Genomic DNA, 24,915 nt, shown 5'->3' with positions numbered 1-24,915 from the left:
CTAAAGCATTTGATAGGGTGGATCATGGGAGACTACTGGCAAAAATGAGTGCAATTGGACTAGACAAAAGAGTGACTGAATGGGTTGCTATATTTCTAGAAAATAGATCTCAGAGAGTTAGAGTAGGTGAAGCTTTGTCTGACCCTGTAATAGTTGAGAGGGGAGTTCCTCAGGGCAGTGTTATCGGACCTTTATGTTTTCTTATATATATAAATGATATGAGTAAAGGAGTGGAATCGGAGGTAAGGCTTTTTGCGGATGATGTTATTCTCTATAGAGTGATAAATAAGTTACAAGATTGTGAGCAACTGCAACGTGACCTCGAAAATATTGTGAGATGGACAGCAGGCAATGGTATGTTGATAAACGGGGCTAAAAGTCAGGTTGTGAGTTTCACAAACAGGAAAAGTCCTCTCAGTTTTAATTACTGCGTTGATGGGGTGAAAGTTCCTTTTGGGGATCATTGTAAATATCTAGGTGTTAATATAAGGAAAGATCTTCACTGGGGTAATCACATAAATGGGATTGTAAATAAAGGGTACCGATCTCTGCACATGGTTATGAGGGTGTTTAGGGGTTGTAGTAAGGATGTAAAGGAGAGTGTATATAAGTCTCTGGTAAGACCCCAACTAGAGTATGGTTCCAGTGTATGGGTCCCTCACCAGGATTACCTGATTCAAGAACTGGAAAAAATCCAAAGAAAAGCAGCTCGATTTGTTCTGGGTGATTTCCGACAAAAGAGTAGTGTTACAAAAATGTTGCAATGTTTGGGTTGGGAAGAATTGAGAGAAAGAAAAAGAGCTGCTCGACTAAGTGGTATGTTCCGAGCTGTCAGCGGAGAGATGGCGTGGAATGACATTAGTAGACGAATAGGTTTGAATGGCGTCTATAAAAGTAGGAAAGATCACAATATGAAGATAAAGTTGGAATTCAAGAGGACAAACTGGGGCAAATATTCATTTATAGGAAGGGGAGTTAGGGATTGGAATAACTTACCAAGGGAGATGTTCAATAAATTTCCAATTTCTTTGAAATCATCTCGGAAAAGGCTAGGAAAGCAACAGATAGGGAATCTGCCACCTGGGCGACTGCCCTAAATGCAGATCAGTATTGATTGATTGATTGATTGATTGATTGATTGATTGATTGATTGATTGATAAGGCAATTGCTATCTAAATCAACCTGAAAATTTAAACCACTTCAACATACAAATAACTTCCAATAACCTTTCCTCTGGACAATAATAATCAAAACCTCTTGCCATTACCTACAATATAACAAGAGACCTGGAAAAACAATGTTACATAAAAGGGACTACATAGTTCTTCAAACATCCATCAGAGTACTTTCTTCTTAGATGTACATCCACTTAAGACTAAATATGAAATATGTAAGAATTCACTCACAGGCCCTGTTTCATTACATGATAACTACATTTTTAAAAATTTAACAAGGGAAAAGTCATCAGTAAATAATTATATGATCATAACTCTTAGGGAAAAAAAAGAAGAAATAAAATGGTAAATACCAGGTCTTGTAACTATGTTAAGGTGTATTATGAAAGCAAGTGCCAAATGATAATATTATTAGTGGCACCATACATTTTTTTATGGTAATTGTCATAGCAAGCCTAATTTATGGTTGAAAAACCTTTTAATAATTTCAGAATGGGGTTGAAGATTGCCAAGTCCTTCTTGATCACAAACACTGCAGTTACATGTAGCTGCAAACTTGGAAACATAAAGATTCGGATCTTACACAGTATTATCAAGTGTTAATTCCCTACGTAAAGAGCAACAATGTAAGTGTAGAATGATTAGCATAATAATCCTCAGCCTTGCCACTTCAATAAGAGGCAACAAAGGTCCATCAGTAATTGCCTTGTGTGTGATAAAAAGAGATGGGTAAGATTAGTTCACCACAAGGACTAGTGTCAGAAATGCTCAGTCCCTGAAATGAACAGTTCTTTGGGAGCAGTTCTTTTAGTTCCTAGTCTTCTCCCTCAGTGACTTCGCTCGCTAGAGTCCCAGGTGGCTGGGCTGCCAACAATGGTCAGTGACCAGCACGTGGGTGTTATATCTGCTCGCGCTTCGCACCACAGCAGCCGAATGTAGCTTTAAAAATTAACAATCATGATTGTTTCAACGGGCATAGCAATTAGGTTAATGAGAATAAAATTATTAATGGTTGGATTTCCAATGAGTTTTCTTTTTATATATCCACAGGAACAATGTTACAATACCGCTGAAATGTGGCCATCAGTCACAAAATACGATTACGAACCATTGTATTAATTTCACTTGCAAGTGGGGGTTTGGAAAAGGATTTGGAAGGAATCAGCCATGGCTTTTGAGGAAGGTAATGTTCTAGCATGTTCCTGGAGGAAATATGGAAAACTATGGAAAACCCTTAGAAAACAGCCGATGAAAAGATTCAAACCCAGAGCGCCTCCCGAGTCCGGGTTACACGCAAGCAGTGCTTACCGTCACGCTACACCGGACGGTGGTAAACTATGACCGGGCGAGTTCGCCGTGCAGTTAGAGGCGCACGGCTGTGAGCTTGCATCCGGGAGATAGTGGGTTCAAATCCCACTGTCGGCAGCCCTGAAGATGGTTTTCCGTGGTTTCCCATTTTCACATCAGGCAAATGCTGAGGCTGTACCTTGATTAAGGCCACGGCCACTTCCTTCCAACTCCTAGGCCTTTCCTATCCCATCGTCGCCATAAGACCTATCTGTGTCGGTGCGACGTAAAACCACTAGAAAAAAAACTGAGTTCGGCGATTCCACATTATTAATATTTTGATTATTTTGCTTGTTTTTAATTATTCTGTAAAGAAGTTTTTTGTTTCCTCTGCTGTCTTCTTCCAACTTTTCCACAAACTCATTCCATTTTTTTTCTTCTCTGACAAAATGGAGAAAGGCAGGTAGCAAGATTCTCAGAGATGCCTACAAATTAGTATGGAGTGGATGCGAGGAAGAGGCCAGAAATGGTGTAGCTTTCCTGATAACAAAAGACATGGACGCCATTACCGAAGTATCCTATAAGAATGATAGGATCATTAAATTATCTATGCAGCTGGAGTCCACAAATTACACGGTAGTGCAGGTATATGCACCACAGGTTGGATGTAGTGCTCAAGAGAAGGAACAATTCTGTCAAGATCTAGAAGATATAATTGATGAAGAAAATGTCATCACCATTGGGGACTTAAAAGCACAAGTTGGAACAGACAGACTTGGTTATGGGGAAATCATTGGACCACATGGGTTTGGGAACAGAAATGCAGAAGGCGAACAACTGCTTGATTTGTGCAGAAGAAATGGATTGATCATCAAAAATACCTTCTTCCAAAAACAAGACAGCCACAAGATAAGATATAGCTGGGATGGAAAACATAAATCTCTCATCGACTATATCATTACTAACAAAGGAGGAGGGAAATATGTAACTGATGCCAAAGTTATCCCCAGTGAGAGTATGGACAGTGATCATAGATTATTGATTGCAGACCTAAATCATGTGGCTAACACAACTCCGAAGAAAAAAAACAAGAAAACGTAAAGTGAAGACTTGGAAATTAGAAGATGCCAAGCTGAAGGAAGAATATAAAATAAGAATACAGAGACACTTACCAAAAGGGGAAATGAATACAGTAGAAGAAGAATGGAAAATTTTTAAGGATACTTTGGTGGGTGAAGCTAAAGACATGTGTGGAGTAACAGGATCGACCATGAAAGAAAGAGACACACCTTGGTGGAATGACAGAATCAGATTGGCTATAAAAGAGAGAAATTGGGCAAAAAAAGATGCTAGACAAAGAAAAGCAAAGAGATGCACAAGATCCAGGTGGCCAAGAAATAACTAAACTACAGGAACTCCACAGGGCAAAAAAAAACTTACAGCTAAGAGGATAGTAAGAGAAGAGAAAGAGAAAAAATGGAATGAGTTTGTGGAAAAGTTGGAAGAGGACAGCAGAGGAAACAAGAAACTTCTTTACAGAATAATTAGAAATAAGCGAAATAACCTAGAAGACATCAAGGTAATAGAGCAGGACAGTGGATCAGTAGTACAAGAGGAAGATGGAATCAGGAGAGAATTCAAGACCTTCTTTGACAAGCTCCTGAATGGAGAGGCATCAAATGTAATTGAAAACAGAGAAGAATCTGGAAAAAGTGAAGAGCCCAGTAAAAATATGGAGCCACCAATCACATGGCTGGCCTTAAAAGTATGAAGAAAGGGAAAGCTGCAAGAATAGATGAGTTAAGTGTGGACATGTTAAGAGCAGGAGGAACCCCAGCAATCCAATGGCTATATAGACTCCTAAATGTAGTATGGCACAAAAATGCCATCCCAGAAGACTGGAAGAAAGGTATAATTGTACCTATATTCAAGAAAGGCAGCAGTCGGAACTGTACCTACTACCGTGGCATCACTCTACTCTCTCATGGACTAAAAATTCTGGAAAAAATTATAGAGAATAGACTACAAGAAATTTTAGAACCACTTTTAGAAGAGGAACAATATGGCTTTAGGCCTGGAAGATCAACAACAGATCTTATATTTGCTGTCAGGATGCTGATGGAAAAACATTGGGAAAAAGAAAAGCCTCTACTGTTCCTTGACATCAAAAAGGCCTAAGACAGGATACCAAGGGAGCTTATTTGGGAGTGTCTGAAAAAGCTCGAAGTTCGAGACAGTCTAATTTCAAAAGTTAAGTTGCTTTACGAGAAAACCAGAAGCTGTGTACAAGTCGGTTCTGGACTGTCAGACTGGTTTGAGACAAAAAGGTGAGTACAACAAGGTAGTGCTTTGTCGCCCCTATTATTTATCATTATAATGAATACCATATTAAAGGCGCTAAAAGAAAAGGAGCAACAAGACTTAAAAGCATTTGCATTTGCAGATGATGTAGTAATTTGGGGTAACTCAGAGAAAGGTGTAGAAGAGAGACTGCCGGGGTGGAGTCAGGAGTTTGGGAGATATGGATTAAACATCAACAAGGCTAAAACGGTGGTGTTGAAGGTACAAAAGGGTGACAATCAGCCAGAAATCATGCTAAATGGCACTAAGCTGGACAGTGTCACAGAATTTAAGTACTTGGATAGTATAATGTCCAAGGATAACTTAGCTAAATATGAAGTAAACAGTCGAATCAGCAAAGCAATACATTTTTACCTCCAAGTAAGACAGCTACTACGGGATAAACAAGTACCACTCAAAACCAAGATGACACTCTATAAATCATACTACACCCCTATCCTCACATACAGCCTGGAAACCGCTACATTAACAAGAAAGGACAACTCGAAACTCCAAGCAGCAGAAATGAAGTTCCTTCGCACAATAATCCAGAAGACCAGGAGGGATAAAATCAGGAATGAACAAGTCAGAGAAGACGTGGGACTAGAAGACTCCTTACTCCGGAAGATCCAAAAGGCAAGACTGAACTGGTTGGTCATGTGAAAAGAATGAGTGCCAACAGGTCTGCAAGAAAGGAGTATGAAAGATAAATCAGGGGAAAGAGACCAGTGGGCAAACCTAGAGAAAAATGGACAGAGAGAAGAAGGATGTAGAGGAGAGAGGTCAGGATTGGGAGCAAATTGTGAACGAAGAATGGTTCATGGACAGAACAAAATGGAAGGGGCTCGTATACCATACCTGGTAAACTGGAGTTGGTCAACCGACCAATGAGAGGTGGGATGTGTAACTCTTCAAGGAAGGACTAGCTACGGAGTTGTAGTTCTTTAAGCCCCAAGACAACATAATACCATTGATTCTCAGCTTATTGGAAAGAGGGGTACCTATCTACCAACGGGAAATCACCAAATGCCACAGCTGTGAATGAATATCACTGGCTGGAACCTTGTGAGGTAATGGCAGCCCTATCAGCTAACTCATTTCCTGCTACACCCATGTGGCTTGGGAACCACAAAAATGTGATTCTAGCGTTAGTAATCCAACACAAGGCCAGCAGATCTGGAGATGGCACTCGGAAACTTTAGACCATGGCGCGGATCGGCCAGGTCCGTGCACTCCATAAGGAGGCTGTAACTTGACTCACCCAGGACTTTTGTTTTGCTTGCGTTCCATCAGCAAGGGGATTGGAGCGGGGTGGTGGAGGAAAGATAGGTCACCACCCACACTCCTCTCTCCACAAGGTCTATACCCCGTGAGGCATGCCTCCTCTGCTATTTGAGAGTGTGAAGGTGACAATGAAGAACCATATTGTTAATTGTGTGCTATTCTTTTAAATTAGTACACAATCAGTACTTTATTGGCTTTATATGTAACAATTCAGACATGGGCTGTTAGTTGTGTAAAACAAGACGGACATCATTGCTCTTTAAAAGCCAGCAGAAGTATATACCGTATATCACTAGGGAGCACACGTGTCTTTAAACACAGTCATGACCTTATTTTATGTGCAGGTCCTCCCAGTACTAAACTATGGGCTGGAACTCATCTGAGAGCATCTAATAATATTTGACATACAAGTTATTGAAAATGTTAAGGCTACAATCCTTAAAAGAACACTTGGGATCTCTAAGTGCATTTGCCACCAGAACAGTAATTAAACATGCACAGTTGCATTAGATGCACACAAGTTTGCTAAGTTGTTCTACAGATCAATTTAAAACAAAATATTGCTTGTATTTACATATGTAAAATTTGAAAACTTCAGCACTAAGTTTTTCAACACATTTTGAAGTTATAACTTGAAGTAACTAACACTATATACATATTTAAGGTGGTTATTTTTATTGTGCCATAAGTGGTTAGTGTTGTTGACCATAACATAACAAAAGAGGATGTGTAGAAGTTACTTTACTAGCATTCCATGCTAATCTTATTACTCTGCACAGGCATTTCATCCCTGCCTTCCCACTATAATTTTACCATTTGAGGCCTAATTTTATCTATTTCTGTTGTTTTATGACAATGGAATTTATTTACCATCCTTTCCACTTCCCTACGCGTAATTTTACTAACATTATTGTTTTTCTCACCATGAGCTCAATTGGACCATGATAAGAAATAGTGATCCACGCTCCATAATACCAAACTGAGATATTGATCAATTTGTAAACCTTCTCATTATTTCCAAAACTAAAGGAAATACCCATCTCCCATCATCTCAAAAATACAGATCAGTGAGAGAGTATTCTTTATTGCAATCTTTTCTTATTTTTGATACATGCAGTATACAAATGTTGATATCCTTTAGCCTAATTATACATAAAAAATAAATTTAAAAATAGAAAAAAAGCAGTGTCAGGAAAATAAATAAATTTTAACACATAAATGATTCAGGAATTGAACAGAGAACGAATGTTAGAAAAAATTATGTTAATAAATGGAACATTAAAACCAAAACACAAACGAAAAGGAAACACGAGACTCCTTGGACATGCCATGAGGTCCATCAGATACTCCGGAAACATGACACTCCAAAGTGAGGGTCACCACAGCAGTCATCCTCAGTCCCTGTATACCACGTTGAATGTCTCCACTGAATATTAATATTGTCTTTTCAGAACATGCAATTTAAATAGAATGACGTTTCATTGTTTATATGCTATAAATTTAATCTATGTACCTAACAGCTCTAGACTTCAACAAAGTTGTATTTTCTAGGTTACCTTAAGCACAATTCCGTCACTAACTAGCACGCATCAATTCTTACCTCAATTTATTTCTCCACATTCCCTTAACAATGTTGAATAATTTAGCAATTCTTCTCGGGTGATCCACTCTCTGTTCAATAACTTTACAACGGTATACGATTGAGTTTCATTGTCAATTTTCCTCCTATCCTCCTCATCCATAAATTTCTCCCTTATTTCTCTTGTCTGTAAACAATTCTTTATAAGGTGTGCCCATTCCATTTCTTCAGAACATAATAAACATGTGTTATCATCCTTGTTCTTTCTGTATTCCCATTACCCACCATATTATTCCCCTCATTTCCCTTTTTGGTATATTACCTACATTTATCCTCATTCTCCCAATTACATCACAAAATTCCGCTAGTGACCTTTTATTTTTACACTGTGAAACAATTTCTTGCTTTTCAATGTCCTTCACTCTTCGGACTATTTTTTTACATATTCTTTGCTGTTCTAAGCAAGCCCTTTCCCAGTACTACCCTATTCCTACCGTTTCCAAAATATTCCTTACCCCGTCAACCCAGTATCCTTGGTTCTGATATTTCATTTAGTGTTGGTAGGCTATCTGTAACATTTTGTCTCCTGCTCCAAACTTCAGTCTTAACCAATACTTAATTATCTTTTCAACAATATCTCCCTGAAGACTTACACCAGGCGAGTTGGCCGTGCGGTTAGGAGTGCGCAGCTGTGAGCTTGCATCCGGGATATAGTGGGTTCGAACCCCACTGTCGGCAGCCCTGAAGATGGTTTCCCATTTTCACACCTGGCAAATGCTGGAGCTGTACCTTAATTAAGGCCACGGCCGCTTCCCTCCCATTCCTAGGCCTTTCCTATCCCATCACCGCCGTAAGACCAATCTGTGTCAGAGCAACGTATAACAAATAGCAAAAAAAAAAATCATCATCATTGCATAATATCATTCTTATACCACAGTTGGCTGTAAAATTGGGTAGTCCCATTATTATTTTGGCAAATTTACTTGTGATTATCTCAAGTGTAGAAACTTTTTCTTCAACTCCCCACATTTCTGCTCGGTACAATACCTTTGATTTAACTACTGCATTAAATACATTTTTATGCACCTTGCAATCAGTGTTTGGCATCTTTTTGCCTAACATGTTAATAGCTGACAGTGAACCCATACCCTTCAGTTTCGCTCTTTTTATTTGTTCTGACCTAGGATGATTTCTAATGCTGAATACGTCACACACACACCCAGCTCCCGAGCCATTGGAATTAACCAATTAAAGTTAAAATCCCCGACCCGGCCGGGAATCGAAGGTGGGACCCTCTGGACCAAAGGCCAGCACACTAACCATTTAGCCATGAAGCCGGACAATTTAACAATGCTCTCTAGCACATGCCTGTTCTTCGCCACTTGTTTCCAAAATTGGTTTGATACCCCCGAAATAGCTCCTGCTTTCCCTTTCTTAGCTTTCTCTAAGACCTCTCTTACTTTTCTACTGATATTTCCTTATCTAACGAAGGCACAGTACATCCCAATCCTCCTGCTAGTCCACTCCCTTCTATTTTCGGTCTCCATCTGTCTTCACCTCCTAATAATTTTTTATAGTACTCCACCCAGTCAGCATGACTTATTTCTATATCATTATTTCAGTTTGCCGAGCAGCTTCCTGCTTATCACATAACCACCTAATCGTATTCCACACTTTCCTACTTTCGTTATGTTTAGAATTGCTATTCAGCTCAGCAACCCTTTGCCTCTGCCATTCAGATTTTGCTATATACAACAATTCTCTATAGTCTTTCCTCTTAGTGCAGAATTCCATTGTCTGATTTTCTCCCCGCTGTTTCTTGTGCACCTTTAGTGCTTTCATTACTTCCAACTTTTTATGTCTAAAGTCATGATTGTACCACTCCTTCCCCATTTTCCTCTTCACCTCCTTTACCCACATCTTCTCTCCAGCCACCTTAATGGTGTGTTCTAGTAATTTTACTGCCCTGCCCATCTGATTATTCTCAATCATTAAGTCTATTCCAATTTTCACTATTTTACATGTTTCTCCTCCTTCCACCTGTATTTTGCAATTGGTCTTTCTTTACAATTTCTCGTACAATTCATCAAAAGAATTTCCCTCTACATATTCTATTGTGATAATAATTGGTAGGTGGTGTGACTCTCCCCAGTCCTGGACCTTTATACTCTTAATCATAGGTAAAGCATTCCGTGAACATACTACTGTACCATATCAATCACACTGCCCCCTATCTCTGATATATATGTTACGTTCCCCATTTCATCACCACACCACCACCCATTTAAAATATATAGTTTTTCAATACCACACAATTCTAATAATTTTTTACCATTTCTATTAAATCCCTTATCTTGACTTACTCTCTTATGAATATATATTTCCTCTGCATCTTTGTTATACAACGGCCTCCGGTCTGCAACCCTGGCATTGAAGTCTCCACATCAACACAACGCCTATGTCCTCAAAAAGATTCTGTACCCTATTAATTTCCAGTGCTAATTCATCAAAAAAGTATTTTTTTTTGCAAATGGAGAGGCTTCAGGCAGGTTGTAAACGAAACCAATGCACAAATCTTGCTCACTCTCTTCAGAAAATTTTGTTTGTCACCAAATCATTTCCTCTATTCCCGATTCAATATGTTCTATTTTTTTTGTTTACCTCCTCCCTCACCAAAGCCATTATATCACCAGAGTATCTTCCTCTTTGCAACCTCTTTTGTTTTTCCTTGCAATAGACTGTAAATTCTTCGACTTCTATTTTACATCCTGGAGCCATCCAGCTTTCTACAAAAGCTTCCCATCAATTCTCTAAAAGATGTCAGCAGTTTGATTCACTTCCTCGTTCGACGTACATCCCGCTGCTAAACTCGCTGAAGCTCAGCCGTCCGCTACATTCGCATTCTTCCTCGGCCATCATTCTCTCGGTGTTGCCGCCCATCTCCTTTAGCTGATCCACTAACCATGTGCGACTCCACTTTCCATCACCCACCACTAATTGATTTCCTCTTATATGTGTGATGAGACCAGAACACCTAGCTTCACCCATATGGAACTGGAGAAGTTTTTGGTTCCTAAATACTTCTCTCTACATTTCCTGATTTATCCATATTCTCCCACCTTTCAAGTGCTGCGTGCTATCTCAGATCTTCTTCGCCATTATGGTTGAAACAAGCCTCACTCTCACTGGTCACTTACCAATTCTTTTCCCAGTCACTGAACATCGTCTATATCAGCTTCTCTGCTGCTTCCATTTATTAGTTCTAGTACTTTAGCTACTATAACTTCTTTGGGATCCCCCAGTAGCCCGCAGATAAAGATGTTTTTCTTACGGGTTTCCTGCTGGAGTTCTTTTCCTTGCCATCTCAATTCTTTGATTTCTTCTTCCATTCTCTTCACCTTATCCTTCAAACTTGCTATTTCCTTATTGTTCTGGACCACCAGTTCTTTACCTTTATTAGTTCCTCTTTCATACATTCCTTTATTACTTTCAGTTCACTGGCTTGTTCCCATAGAAGCTCTCTTGTTTGTCCTGCTTGGCCCTTGACAATTTCTCTTATCTTCTCCATCTCTTCCCATCCCACTCCACCAGGGCTGCGTTCACAAAATACTACTCTCCAACTTCAAGTAAACTCAGAGTTCACTCTATCCGTTCAAAAAGTAGAAAGTTAACTCTACAAGGTGTTCAGAAAATGCATTTGAGTTAACTCAGGGTATACCCTTTTTACTCTGCATAAATAGGTGCGTAGATTTAACTCGACATGCGCAGTAATGAATTCACTGGTGGCGGTGAAAAATATTAAAATGCGAGTATATTGACATGGCAATGAATTCAAATTATTTTCTAGTTGTTGACAAAGAAGGGCGCTATATATTGAATAAAGGAGATATTTTCGTTTAAAACAGGAAAAATAGGTACCAATTTTAATAATCATCGGAAATAACATGATTGAATTTTTATAAGAATACCCATGTTGTGAATGATCAGCCGATTTATTAACCTCAACTTTCTAAGATTTCCTTTGTAAATGTATAATGCGTAACTTTTTTATTTTAGATGACCTTCTGAATGAGACCATTTAATTATATGAACAGAAATACCACACAGAGCATTTATAACTCTCACGAAACGGATCTGTACAAATCAGTTGCTAAGAGTCAAATTACAACCAGAAGTTGCTTTCGTGGGTCTTGCAATGGTCTTCCTCGTTCCCCGATTTTGGATTTAGAAAGTTTAGGGCCAATGACTCTGAGTAGATGTTCGAATGTTGATCCCGGCAATCGGAAATGTTAAAATTCAGTTTCGTCGTAGTTGTTAACAACATAATCTACACAGCTAGTTGTCCTAAATGGCTTATCGTGCACCAGTGCGGAGCCGATGTACTGCTATTCGTCATCAATGTAATCAGATTGTTCCTACGAGATAAAGAATAACGGATACTGTTTTAAGGCACAACTTGGTGAGGAAAGTAGTAATAACTAGCACGCTACTATGAAGAAACTCACCTGGAAATCAGACATTAAATTCCTCGTAAATGAGGTTATGGTAAAACAAATAACATTCCTTAATTGATTAGCCATATTCTGTTACCGGTACTCTGTATTCACTCCAAGCATTCAAGAAATACCGTTACTCAGAGTTCACCTTACTAGTTACTCCACGATACTCTACTCCAACTCTACTCGGAGTCATATTTTGTGAACGCAGCCCAGCAGGACCAGGTCCGGGGTTCATCTCTACCCCTCCAATGACCAGGAGCACTGCCATCACTGAAGCTGCCATCAGAATCGAAACAAGTCCCATTTGCTCCTAAAAATATTATAGTGTTATGCCATGTACATTCAAAATGTCTCTTGGGACATTTAAGCTTAACTAAAAGAACCTAGTATTCTGGGTTTATTAAAAATGAATCGACCACTACAGTTTGAACATTTTAATATTGGTTACATAGTGTAACATATATTTTTCAGCATTTTCACCCTCTCCCTACTTCATTGTAATCAGCATTTTGCACCCAGACGTGCAAATTGCACATGAGGGTTAAATAAAAACACCACCAGGCGAGCCAAATGTAGCCTCAGACACTCTTGGCACTAAAAGCCATACTATAAACTGATGGTTAGCACAAATCACCACCGTAATAGCACCAAGAATTGCATGGTGGTCAGTAGCAACGAGCTAGAAATTATTTTATAGTTTGGCTTTATTTATTGTAGTGTGAATATGCCTACATTCTGTTTTGCATGCTTTTGTTCGAGCAAAACAAACAATGTATCTTATTTAGGGCAAGTTCATTTCTACGTACCGTATAATCCTGAATACCACCCGCCACCGAATAAGACCCACACCCCAAATTTTTGAGTTGGCAAAATACGAAAAAAAAATAAAAAATGAACTTACATACCTATTTAATTTTTTCAAATATACCACAAATATAAATTCAAACAGCTTACAATTAATAAAATCATCACAAAAATTGTAAATAAAATCGGTCCCATACCCAGATCATTCACAATTCACCGTCGTCATCTGAAGTTTCACCATAGGAACTTTTGTCGCTGGCATCTTTCCACAAATAGTCATCCCCACTACAGTCCACTGAATTTGAAATTCCACACTTCTTAAAGCTTTTGGACACTAGATTGTTGGGAATGCACGCCCGTACGGTCTTGATCCAGCTGCATATTAGTCTCACTTCAGGCCTCTTCACTCGTCCGGTTGGTGTTAACGCGTGATCACCATCAGACATCCATTTGGTGTACAACTGTTTCATTGCAGTTTTGAAAGGCCGGTTCACGCACACATCCTACGGCTGTAGAATAGAAGCGAGTACTCCGGGAATTATCACAAGATCAGTTTTTCCTTTCCTCATCATATCTTTTATGGTGTCAGTTGTATGTCCTCGGTAACTGTCCAACACAAGCATGTTTCGTTTTTTTTAACAAAGCTCCCGGGCGACGTAGCCAAATGCACTTCACCCAGTCCTCAACTAACGCAGCAGCATTCTGGTCAGCATTCCCAATCTGCGACAGAAAATAAGAATTTTGCTTCTCAAATGAATAATGTGACGGCGTTGAAAGGCCGTTAATTTTTCTTCATACGCCCCAGGGAGACGACGTGAAATAGACGTACGTCTCCGAATGCACAATCCCTTTCTCCGATAAAAGTTTTAGATCCATCCGCGGCTTGCAGTAAAACCCTGTGTTTTGAGTTCTTTCGAGATCTCTAGTGCTTTCAATTGACATTTCACTAGAAACACCATATCCTAATTCACGTTTTTCTACCACAAATATGTGGAGTCGTTCTTCAATTTCTGGAAACACTGCAGTCCGCCCGCAGAATGCTCTGTGATCGCCGTTACTTTTTAGAAGTTTTCCTTCTTCTTCCGTCAATCACGAATACACAATTCATCAATATCGTACTTATACGGTATATTGCAAGATCATCTTAATATCCGCCACTGTAAAGCACAAATTCTAGTCACAGGTTCTCACTAAAAGAAGAATAGATGACTAGGGCAGTGGGTGCATAACATGAAGAGAGACAAGTGGTATCCCAAGCAGCAAAGTACTTTCTGTTCGGAACATTTGAAGAGCACAACATTTCAGCTTCGCTTACAACTTTAAGTTTCTCATGCACAGTAAACGACCGCATACACCGTTTTAAATCCATCGCTTACTATCGAGACAGCACTTTCACGGGACAGATACGGAACTCGAATGTGAGTGAGGTAGACTTCCGTAACCAACAGTCTCGACTCTCGCAAAGTACGATATCCCGCGAGATCAGCTATTCGCGCACCCAGCATGCCAGCAAAACTTGTGAAACAAATGACATTTCATTACCTTACATTTCGCGTTTACATGCCACTGTAACCATATTGAGAAAAAAAACAATCTTGTTTTCTAGAACGCAACTAAAACATAATAAGACCTGAATGCCCGTTTACATGTGGTATATTGAGTATGGTAACTGTATTCAAATCTATTTCAATAATCCACGTAAACGTAAATATTTACGAGAAAGAACGGCTTGAACATGACCCACACCCAAGATTTAGAACCAATATTTTGGGGGAAAAAGTGCAGGCGGTATTCGGGATTATACGGTATATTGCAAGATTATCCTAATATCCGCCACTGTAAAGCACAAATTCTAGTCACAGGTTCTCACTAAAATAAAAATAAATGACTAGTCAGTGGGTGAATAACATCAAATACAGTAGAGACAATATGCGACACTCAGTGAGATATCGAGGGACAGCTATTAGAGCTGTCTCTAGCGGGTAGACCTGAGAACTACTGATTCTGTCATAAGAGCACGTGTATTTGTGTGTGAAGTTTTTGGTGTTATTTATGCGTTTTCAGTGAGTTGACATAATTAAATAGTAGCGTGTGTCATTCCTTGATATCTCTTCTCAACATGAGGGGAAAGGTATGTGCTGCAGTAACTATGAAGTAGAGAAGAATGCGTGGTCTTTCTTTCGCTTGCCTCGTGACAAGAAAATGTATGTAATATTGTGTTTGCATATATATTCTTCCAGTGACAAAGAGATTTTTATAGTACTTCATAATCTTCTGCTCGACCCATATTTTAAGTGACTTAAAATATAATACACATATTTTATTGTATAGTGCAGCAGCTAACCTTCAATAACGATGTGTTGTTGTAGGTGTGATCTGTGGGTTTTGAAATGTCACAGAAGTAATTTGGATAAGGGGTACAAGAAAGAAGGGACGTTACACTTTTATAAGAATTATAAGATCTGTTCAGATCATTTCCAGGCCAGCGACTTTAGAAATCCTCGACTATACAGCCAAGGGTATGTTACATTTTTACTCTAATTGTACGTAAATATTCCTCAAAGCATCACTATCGACAACATTGTCATACTTTTCTTTCTTTTAAAAACCCTCTTCTCAGATTAAAGCCGGGATTTTATAGATTTTCTTTCTGTTTGTAGGCTTCATGTAAAGAGGAAAATTGTCCAGCTTTTAAATATTAATTCATTGCATCATGTGTGTAAGGAATGTGACGATATTTTTATTGACAAGTGTCTTAATGTGACAAAACAATGTTTTTTAAATGGGAAAAAAGACAAATCTAACCGTAAAAGTTCAGGCAGGAATGCTAAAGCAAGAAAGTAATGCATAAATGAAAGATCAAGACATTTCACAGCAGTCCATTTCACATCTTGTTTATGTGTCTAATTTCAGTCTTTAAATAATTCTTCATTCATTTATCCAGAATTGCTGTAGCAACTTCGAAGTTAATATCTCAATAATACTTTCTTTCTAGACGTAATTTATTTATCCATTTTCATATATGCATTTCCATTGACATTTGAATTTAGCGCGACTTTTCAGGTCAAGTCACTAGGAGCGCCACCGTTGAATTGTCTCCCATTTTAACAAGGCTAAATTCGTAAGTGTCGCATATTGTCTCTACTGTATTTGATAACACGAAGAGAGACAAGTGGTATCCCAAGCAGCAAAGTACTCTCTGTTCGGAACATTTGAAGAGCACTATATGTGCCTGTGTCCAACCCTTGTCTTATTTCTCTACGGGACCAGGTGTTTAATTAATGACAGAAGACGTTAGCTGCCCTAAGCATTACTAACAATTTAGAATTGCTTTCCTCATCCATACATAATAGGGAAGGAAACAGAAACAATCCCAATGCAGAGTAATTCAGATCAGCATACAGTAAGTGTTGGGACAGATTGACCTATCGATAAGAAGTAATGCTTCTCTTATCTATGTACTACAGTTCCTTCTGATGACAGTACCTCTACTGTGTCAAAAACATATCAGATGTAAGACTTATCAGGCGTTCGCTCTATTAACCAGCATTTCGTCTTAGATCTGACACTAGACTCATCAGAGTGGGATGTGTCAGACCCTACCACTGACGCTGGGATGTATGCAGGTGAACTTATCAGAAGCCCTTATAAGAGGCACAGTCTAATAACTGCATACGGGAAATAAATCTCCACAATGGAATTATTGCCCGCAAATTTAGAATTTTCTATTCGGAAGTACCTCTACTGATCATGATTGCTGTGCTACAAATTACGTGTCATTCACCAAGTACTCTGAAAATGTTGTTGAGCAGGAAATGTCATCTGTGAAAGAAAATTAAATGCCACGACTGTCGGAAGGTGATGTTTGCTGTTTTCTGAAGAAAAGAAAGAACTTATTGCCTAGAAATATATAAAATATAGTCTCTCTATCCAGCTCAATGTTGTGACGTGGCTGAAAAACTGTTCAGAAAAAAGGCACTGGCGCAAAGATGTAACATAAACCTTATGTTAAAGTTACAGACTGAAGTTCTCTCGTCAGTTGCAGGGAAAAATGTTACGAAGAAAGGTTGCCTCTGAAATGTATGACAATTCATTAAAGTATATTTTTTATTTCCTTGGCTGTTTAGATATGCATCCTAAGCCGTAATCTTGTACCGACCGAGCTCGATAGCTGCAGTCGCTTAAGTGCGGCCAGTATCCAGTATTCGGGAGATAGTAGGTTCGAACCCCACTGTCGGCAGCCCTGAAAATGGTTTTCCGTGGTTTCCCATTTTCACACCAGGCAAATGCTGGGGCTGTACCTTAATTAAGGCCACGGCCGCTTCCTTCCCATTCCTAGCCCTTTCCTGTCCCATCGTCGCCGTAAGACCTATCTGTGTCGGTGCGACGTAAAACAACTAGCAAAAAAAATCTTGTACCGTAGGCCTACACTCTTCTACACGTGAATATCTCCATATTTTTGAGATAACATAATTAGTGATTTAATAATTTTTAACAATGTATTGCTTCAAGAAAAAAACAAACTGTAATGTATTTTTTTTCTTCTATTTTAAGTTACAGTACCGGTACAACACGATTCTGAAGGGAACCTATGCTTAAGGAAAACTTATACGCATCAAATAGTTACACTTTCCATCCAATATTTTCATCAACTCAAATAATTTCCAACCGTTATACCTAATGAATGAGATCCACATTCGCTTACACAACGCTCTACCTACTGAGGTACATTTAAGACATGGCAGTCGCCAGTTCAACCCTCTTCGAAGATTTACATTTGTGTTACTCTAGATCAGGGATGGCGAATCTTTTACGACTAGTGTGTCAATTAAGGTTATATCTATTATTATCTATTGTCTAGTTTGCCATCGGTTATTTTCCTTTAAAATAATCATGAAACCCACTCCTTTGACTTCTTTTAGGCATCAGATTGCATTACACATAAATCTATTCAACTGAAAGTTTCATGACTTTATTTTGCAAACATACTGAATATTACATTTTAAATACAAATACATTTTGAGAATAAAATATATTTTTGCTTTAACCTAATGAAACTGAAAATCAGCAGCCTGTTTCCAGTCATCCGACCGGGTTAGGAATGGAATTAATGAAGCCCTCATATAGCAGCAAGGTAGGAATTGTACTGGCTGCCGAAGCCTGTCGGACTCATCAGGTGAAATAATGACTGACAGATGAAATGATAATGGAGAGTGTTGCTGGAATGAAAGAGGACATGACAAACCGGAGTACCTGGAGGAAAACCTGTCCCGCCTCCGCTAAGTCCAACACAAATCTCGCAAGAAGTGACCGGGATTTGAACCACGGAACACAATGCTGGGGGGCCAGTGCGCTGCCATTTGAGACAAGGAGGCTTTGCTTTAACAGAATAAAATTAGTAAAAAAAAGCACACAATTGTAACATACTTCTTTATTAAAACGTAATGTTAAAATATGTTAGTATGTCATAGGTTCACCATCCCTGCTCTAGATGGTGTGATATATTTTGCCATGATCAATGGTGTGATCCTGCTTTTTGTGCCTAATCTAACTCAAAATACCATTTAGTAGAAAGTAGCCTATGCTTTCTTAAACTATTTTATTTAAAGTATGGCATATCATTAGCACCATCCATGTTCACCAATATTAGTGCCTTGGCTCCGAGTGGAGTGACTGCCTTTTGTTTACTTTCTTACGGGGGATGTTGTCGGGGTGGTCGACAAGGCTGCCAACCTCTCTAGTTAGGGTAGGGGTAGACAAGACCAGTGATTTGGGGACAAGTAAAGGGGATCTGGGGGCGTAAGCCCCGGGTGAAAACTGCCTCTAGTTACCTGTGCAAACACAATTGGTCTGGACACGATTGGTCTGGATTGGTTAGGGTAGGGGTGAATAAGACCACTGATTTGGGGCAAGTAAAAGGGGTCTGGAAGCATAAGCCCCCATATCAGAGCCACTGCAAAGCAGTGTTAGGCCTCTAGTTTCCTTTGTAAACACCACTGGCCAGGACAAGGTCAACAGTCTGGATTGGTTGGGCAAGACCAGTGATTTGCGGACAAGCAAAGGAGCCCTGGGGGCATAAACCCCAAGGATAGAGCTGCTGCAAAGCAGCATCAGGCCTCTAGTTTCCTGTGTAAACACTATTGGCCTAGACAAGATCTTTGGTCTGGATTGGTTAGGGTAGGGGTGGACAAGACCAGTGATTTGGTGACAAGCAAAGGTGATCTCAGATCAAAGCCACCGCAAGGTGGTGTTAGGCATCTAGTTTCCTACGGGAACACCATTGACCTGGACAAGATCATTGGTCTGGAATGGTTAGGATAGGGGTGGACAAAACCATTTGTCTGGATGGGTTAGGGTAGGGGTGGACAAAACCATTGGTCTGGATAGTTCAGGGTATGGGTGGACAAAAGCAGTAATTTGGGGACAAGCAATAGCGGTCCGGGGGCATAAGCTCCCAGTTTAGGCCTCTAGTTTCGCCTGGTAGTTTCCCTTGTGAAGACACCCTCTTGGTCTGCACTGGAAATACTTTCTTCATAATTGAGATTGACGAGGGGAGATTATAGCACATTCTACAGGGTCTAGTGGTGCAAAGCTGAATTACAACTTTTTCCACTACTTTTTCATGGGCGATAACAGCACATTCAAGCAATAACAGCGCATTCTATTTGGCTTAGGACAATAGCAGAGCACTGTATGTTCGATTCGACTGCAAATTTCAGTTCATTGTCGATTGTTGGTTGATGAAATGGATGATTGTGGTGGATGTGATCTTAGTGAAAGAAGTTTTGTACATGATTATGAGAAAAAGTTGAGTGATTTAGTGAAAGTGTGCAAAAGAGAGTGAGCGAAAAGTGTGGCTGTGATGTTAAATTGTTTGTGAATACGAAGGGTGAGTTGTATACACTGTGTGTGTGGTCGTCGAGTCAAAGGGGGTGTTAAATGCATTTAGTTTGTGAGGGCCCGAAAAAATACATTCCTTGAAGGTTCAAATTTAAAGTTGTTTGAAATAGATTTCTTTGCTATCTTGTGGTGTGTTTCACCAAAACTGTTGGGTTCTAGTGTGAAACACAAGCTGGGTTTTAATCCTAACACCATCGCCGACTGGTCACAAGTTTCTGCCGCAAAGTTTTTGAAGCCTGGGTGCAAAGGAATAAAAAAGAAATTGATCGACCTGGAGTGATTGTTGATGAAAATAAATATGGGAAGAGGAAGTATCCGAGGGGGAGGCCTGTAGAAGGGAAGTGGTTGTTTGGAGGAGTGGAGATTGAAAATTGCAAATAAACATGTTGTTGCTCCAGTGACACAGGTAAAAATTCTTAGGGAGAAAAAATTAAGTAAAACTGACCCAAAAAAAAGAAAGAAACATAGAATTATTTCTAGACAGCAGAAAAATGTATTTATTAAAAATCTCCATACTGTCCATTCCAATTCAGGTCTGCAAAAATTGTTAAAACACTACCGCCACATACTTTACAATTTGTATGGAAACGAAGTATGTGACTACCACAGCAGGCAATAATTTAACTCCGACAGCATCGACAACCTGATGTCACATTCATGGAAGCAAATTGAAGAAACTAAATAGTCTTCACTTACTTTTTCATACAGACGAGTTAGCTGAGGAATTAATTTTGCGTGATAGGCAACATTAATCTGGGCTTTCTGAAAAATTTCTTCCACAGTCGCATATGTCATTTTACTGTAAAAAAATTAACACAAAATAAAATAATTCTCTCGAACTTCCCCTCAAACACTTCGAATAACAACCACCTAAAAATCACCTAAAAAGCGAACTATATTAATCAAAACAATTGTCAACGATGGTTGAAAGTAATCCCGCGTTTTTAATCCATGGTAGCCAACATAATTTAAACCAAGGAGAAAAGGCCGGTCTCAACCGTTGCCTACGAGATATACAAGGCTGGGACAAGGCCCCTAATTTGTGGCTGTAAAACCGGACAGAACGTATTCACGGTTTGGCCGCTAGATGTCAGGTTTCCGTTCTGTTCTTGGCGGACTATAACATTGTGAAATGCGGAGTAATTGTGATGCTGTATTGATTTTGTGCAATTTATTGTGAATTTTGTTTCTGTCGGTGAGCGTCTGAGAGGTTCAGAAGAAGGTGCATTGTTGTGTACCTTTCTATTTCGGATGACATGAAAGCATGAAAATTGACGTTCCATAGTTTCCCCTCCGAGTGCGGTTTAAGGGAGAAACGGAAGCAAACTATTTCTAGGCAAAGTGATATAGTAGGACCTCTTTAGGTACCTAGCAATTCTTCTCATAAAACAGATTTCAGTGTAAGCACATTAACCAAATTGCCTTCTGTTTTCATTGTGTATCCTGTTCACAAATAGGAAAATGTCAAGAGCAGGAAGCGTCCAGCTTCAAAAAATGATGTATTGCCATCAAAATTTAGTAAAAGTTCCGATTCAGATAACGATGAACATACCATATCTTCATACGTGAGCCACAAACGAAAAAGGAGTACAAGTCTACAATTATCTCTGTTAAATCTAAAAAATATACGGATGAGAAAATGAAATACCAGATTACAGAAAATAATTTGTAAATTGAAAAGTAGGATACAGGTAACGAAATCAGAAAATAAGTTTTACGGTATCTGAACTTGACCAAAAAAGCAAACCAAATTGAAAAGCATGAAAAAATTGGTCATTTAGGAGCTTTATTCCTGTTAGAACGAATTTAATTTCCTTCTTCTTTCTTCATCCGTTTACCCTCCATGGTCGGTTTTTTCCTCAAATTCACGAAGGGATTCCACCTCTACCGCTCAAAGGTAGTGTCCTGGGGCACCAAACTTTGGGTTGGCGATACAACTGGAGAGGATGACCAGAACCTCGCCCAGGCAGCCTCACCTGCTATGCTGAACAGGAGCCTTGTGGAGGGATGGGAATATTGGAAAGGGCAGGCAGGGAAGAGGGAAGGAAGCGGCCGTGGCCTTAAGTTAGGTACTATCCTTGCATTTGCCTGGAGGAGAAGTGGGAAACCACGGAAAACCACTTCGAGGATGGCTGAGGTGGGAATCGAACCCACCTCTAATCAGTTGACCTCCCGAGGCTGAGTGGACCCCGTTCCAGCCCTCGTACCATTCAAATTTCGTGGCAGGGCCGGGAATCGAACCCGGACCTCCGGGGGTGATAGTTAATGACACTAACCACTACACCACAGAGGCGAACACAAATTTAATTTTACGGGAAGGAAAAAGAGAAATACGGTGAAATGACGCTAAATATTTGCGTAACGGGCATAACATCGCTCACCAAACAGCAGCTTCAATACGAATGTCAAAATATCAGATGTGCGGAGGAAAAGACTGGATCGCTGATAATTGGATAAAGGGCGATTAAACCCAAAGTTATTTATGACCACAATCTCGATCCGCTTATCGGATATTCTGAGGCACAATTAAAAGAATCGTTAATAAGTGACAAACTATCTGTCAGATTTCTCTGCTTCTTTCGTGAATTACTTATTTTGTTTAAGCATATTGTAAGAAATACGTTGTAGAAAATAAGTCAAATAATTGCTCTTGGTCTATCTTTGATCTCATATCTGTTTGCTGCCTTCCGAAATTACTGGTTTTAATGAATTTTTATAGTTTTTTATATTCGAAGGTGTTGTAATGAGCGGGCGAGACAGAACAGTAAGGAGAACTCTAGCGCAACTTGCCGGAAGTATCTCGAGACAAGTCTAGTGTGCTGTATTTCCCGGCCTTGTATATCTCGTAGGCAACGTCTCAACTATCATTTAACACCAACATGTTAAATTAAACATGTTATAATTGACATGTATATTATGATTGTCTTTCCCAATTGACATTGCATGGTAACTCAGAATGTTAAGCTACAAATACTGTACGCGCACGTATGTCATTCTCTCTGCACTATACCGGTACTAAAATTTATAGTCAGAAATGGAGTGGAGCAAGGAAGATTACTCTGAACTTAATTAGGGATATAGTTATAGAAAGGCCTAGATTGTGGGTTGTCACATCAAAGGAATACAGAGATACAGCGAAGAAAGCCGACAGTTTACAGGAATTCGAAATTATCTATAATTGTTCCAGCGAGTGCATCGAAAAAGAACTAGCGTCCCATCGCTCCCAGTACAGTCGAGAATTGCAAGAAGTTCAGAAAAGTCTGAAGTCGGGGGCGGGATAAGGCGAAGTTTATACTTCAAAGTGGTTTGCTTTTGAAGCAATGAGCAGGGTGAGGAGAGGAAATATGCCTAAAAAACCCTGCATTTCAAAATAGTAACAAGAAGCAGCAGTGGCAATGACAAAGGCCAAATCCTCTTCACCATTTTTTTTGCTAGTGGCTTTACGTCACACCGAAAGAGATAGGTCTTATGGCGACGATGAAATAGGAAAGGCCTAGGATTTGGAAGAAAGCAGCGGTGGCCTTAAGTAAGGTACAGCTCCAGAATTTGACTGGTGTGAAAATGGGAAACCACGGAAAACCATCGTCAGGGCTGCGGACAGTGGGATTCGAACCCACTATCTCCAGGATGCAAGCTCATAGCCGCGTGCCCCTAACCGTATAGCCAACTCGCGCGGTAATCCTCTCCATCTGAGTCCATTGTCCTTGTCTGAAAATACTAGACACCAGCTAAATGGATTATCACAAATTGATATATCGGTACTGAACTACCTGTATATAGACAAAGGAAGTCAAGTTTATAATGTTTATTAAGTGTGGACACAATGTTAAATGAAACCGTATTCAACATTTAACATGTTGATACTGTCACCAGTTAACATTTAATACTGTACCGTTTTCATCGTCCTGATAACGGAATAAAGGTTGTCATACAACATTAAATGTTTGCCATGCACGGTAATGAGATCGCGAAGATTACATAATTGGGCCAAACATCTGAAAAGAACGCTTATATTAAGGGAAATAGGCCGTGATTTCAGAATATATATATATAATACGAACGTATAAAATCAAGGAGGCCATGCACGTGACGGCAAAGATGTTCATTTGGCGAATTAAGTATGCCTAGGTCACGGAGTGAGACGGAAAGTTATAAAGGATCCATTCGGCCGTGATAAAAAAATAATAGAAAGTTTTTAAAATTGTTAAAAAAGAAGAAGTAGGTGAACAATAAAAAAATCTGATACGCAAAACTACGTAAATTTATCCACGAGAAAAAAAAATAATCCTCGCAGAAAGAAGAAGGGAGATATTTCAGTTAATAAGAGATGAAGAACCTGCACAGTGAAGAAATATTTGAATTACACCTATATCTAAACAAATATCGTGACGGAAAATTAGAGCAAGTTGAATAGTATCCGGACAGTAATCGGAATATAGACCGAAGGCCGTTACGAGATATCAAGTCAAGTTTAACGCATTATAGGTTGATTAGCTGGATAAAAAAAATTTAAAAGCTAATTTGATGATTTTTACCTGTTAAAATCTGTCACAAGGAATTAACATTGAATTACTGTCTTAATAACCTGAATCAGAGATATAATCTAGATTCTCATTCTCAAGAGTATGGACGTGATATTAATTGCCATTTTGGAAATGTTTCTTTCAAGGCCGGTCTCCACTGATTAACATTTAACAACAACATGTTAAATGTTAAAAGTGTTAAATGTTAACTGGTGACACCATCAACGTGTTAAATGTTAAATGTTGAATACTGTTTCATTTAACATTGTGTCCACACTTAATAAACATGTTAAACTTAACTTTCTTTGTTTATATGTAGGTAGTTCATCATATCAGTTTGCGGTAATAAATTTAGGTGGTGTCTAGTAGTTTCCAACAAAGACAATGGACTCGGATGAAAAAGATTTGGCCTTTGTTATTGCCACTGTTGCTTCTTGTTATGATTTACAAATGCAGTTTTATTAGACACATTTCCTCCCCTCATCCTGCTCATTGCTTCGAAAGCAAAACACTATGAAGTATA

The 24,915-nt window shown here is 39.2% G+C and overlaps 1 protein-coding gene across 2 annotated transcripts in view; it reads right to left on the bottom strand.

Annotated features, from left to right (window-relative positions):
• The window catches only part of Cap-G (Chromosome associated protein G), a 312,952-nt gene extending 292,151 nt beyond the window's left edge, over nt 1-20,801 (bottom strand). The window contains exons 1-2 of one of the 2 annotated variants that reach the window (XM_068224995.1): nt 20,751-20,791; nt 20,566-20,668 (exon numbers count right to left, since the gene is read on the bottom strand). In XM_068224995.1, the coding sequence (XP_068081096.1) occupies nt 20,566-20,664 (99 nt within the window). In that variant the 5' untranslated portion in view covers nt 20,665-20,668; nt 20,751-20,791. Of the gene's footprint in view, nt 1-20,565 lie in introns of both variants that reach the window. The other variant, XM_067143890.2, reaches the window with a different exon arrangement.
• Nucleotides 20,802-24,915: the final 4,114 nt, after the last annotated feature.

Source organism: Anabrus simplex, chromosome 1 (assembly GCF_040414725.1).
Source record: "Anabrus simplex isolate iqAnaSimp1 chromosome 1, ASM4041472v1, whole genome shotgun sequence".
Lineage (NCBI taxonomy): Eukaryota > Metazoa > Arthropoda > Insecta > Orthoptera > Tettigoniidae > Anabrus > Anabrus simplex.
The sequence above is the reverse complement of the archived record's forward strand: the minus strand, read 5'-3'. Positions and strand labels throughout refer to the sequence as shown.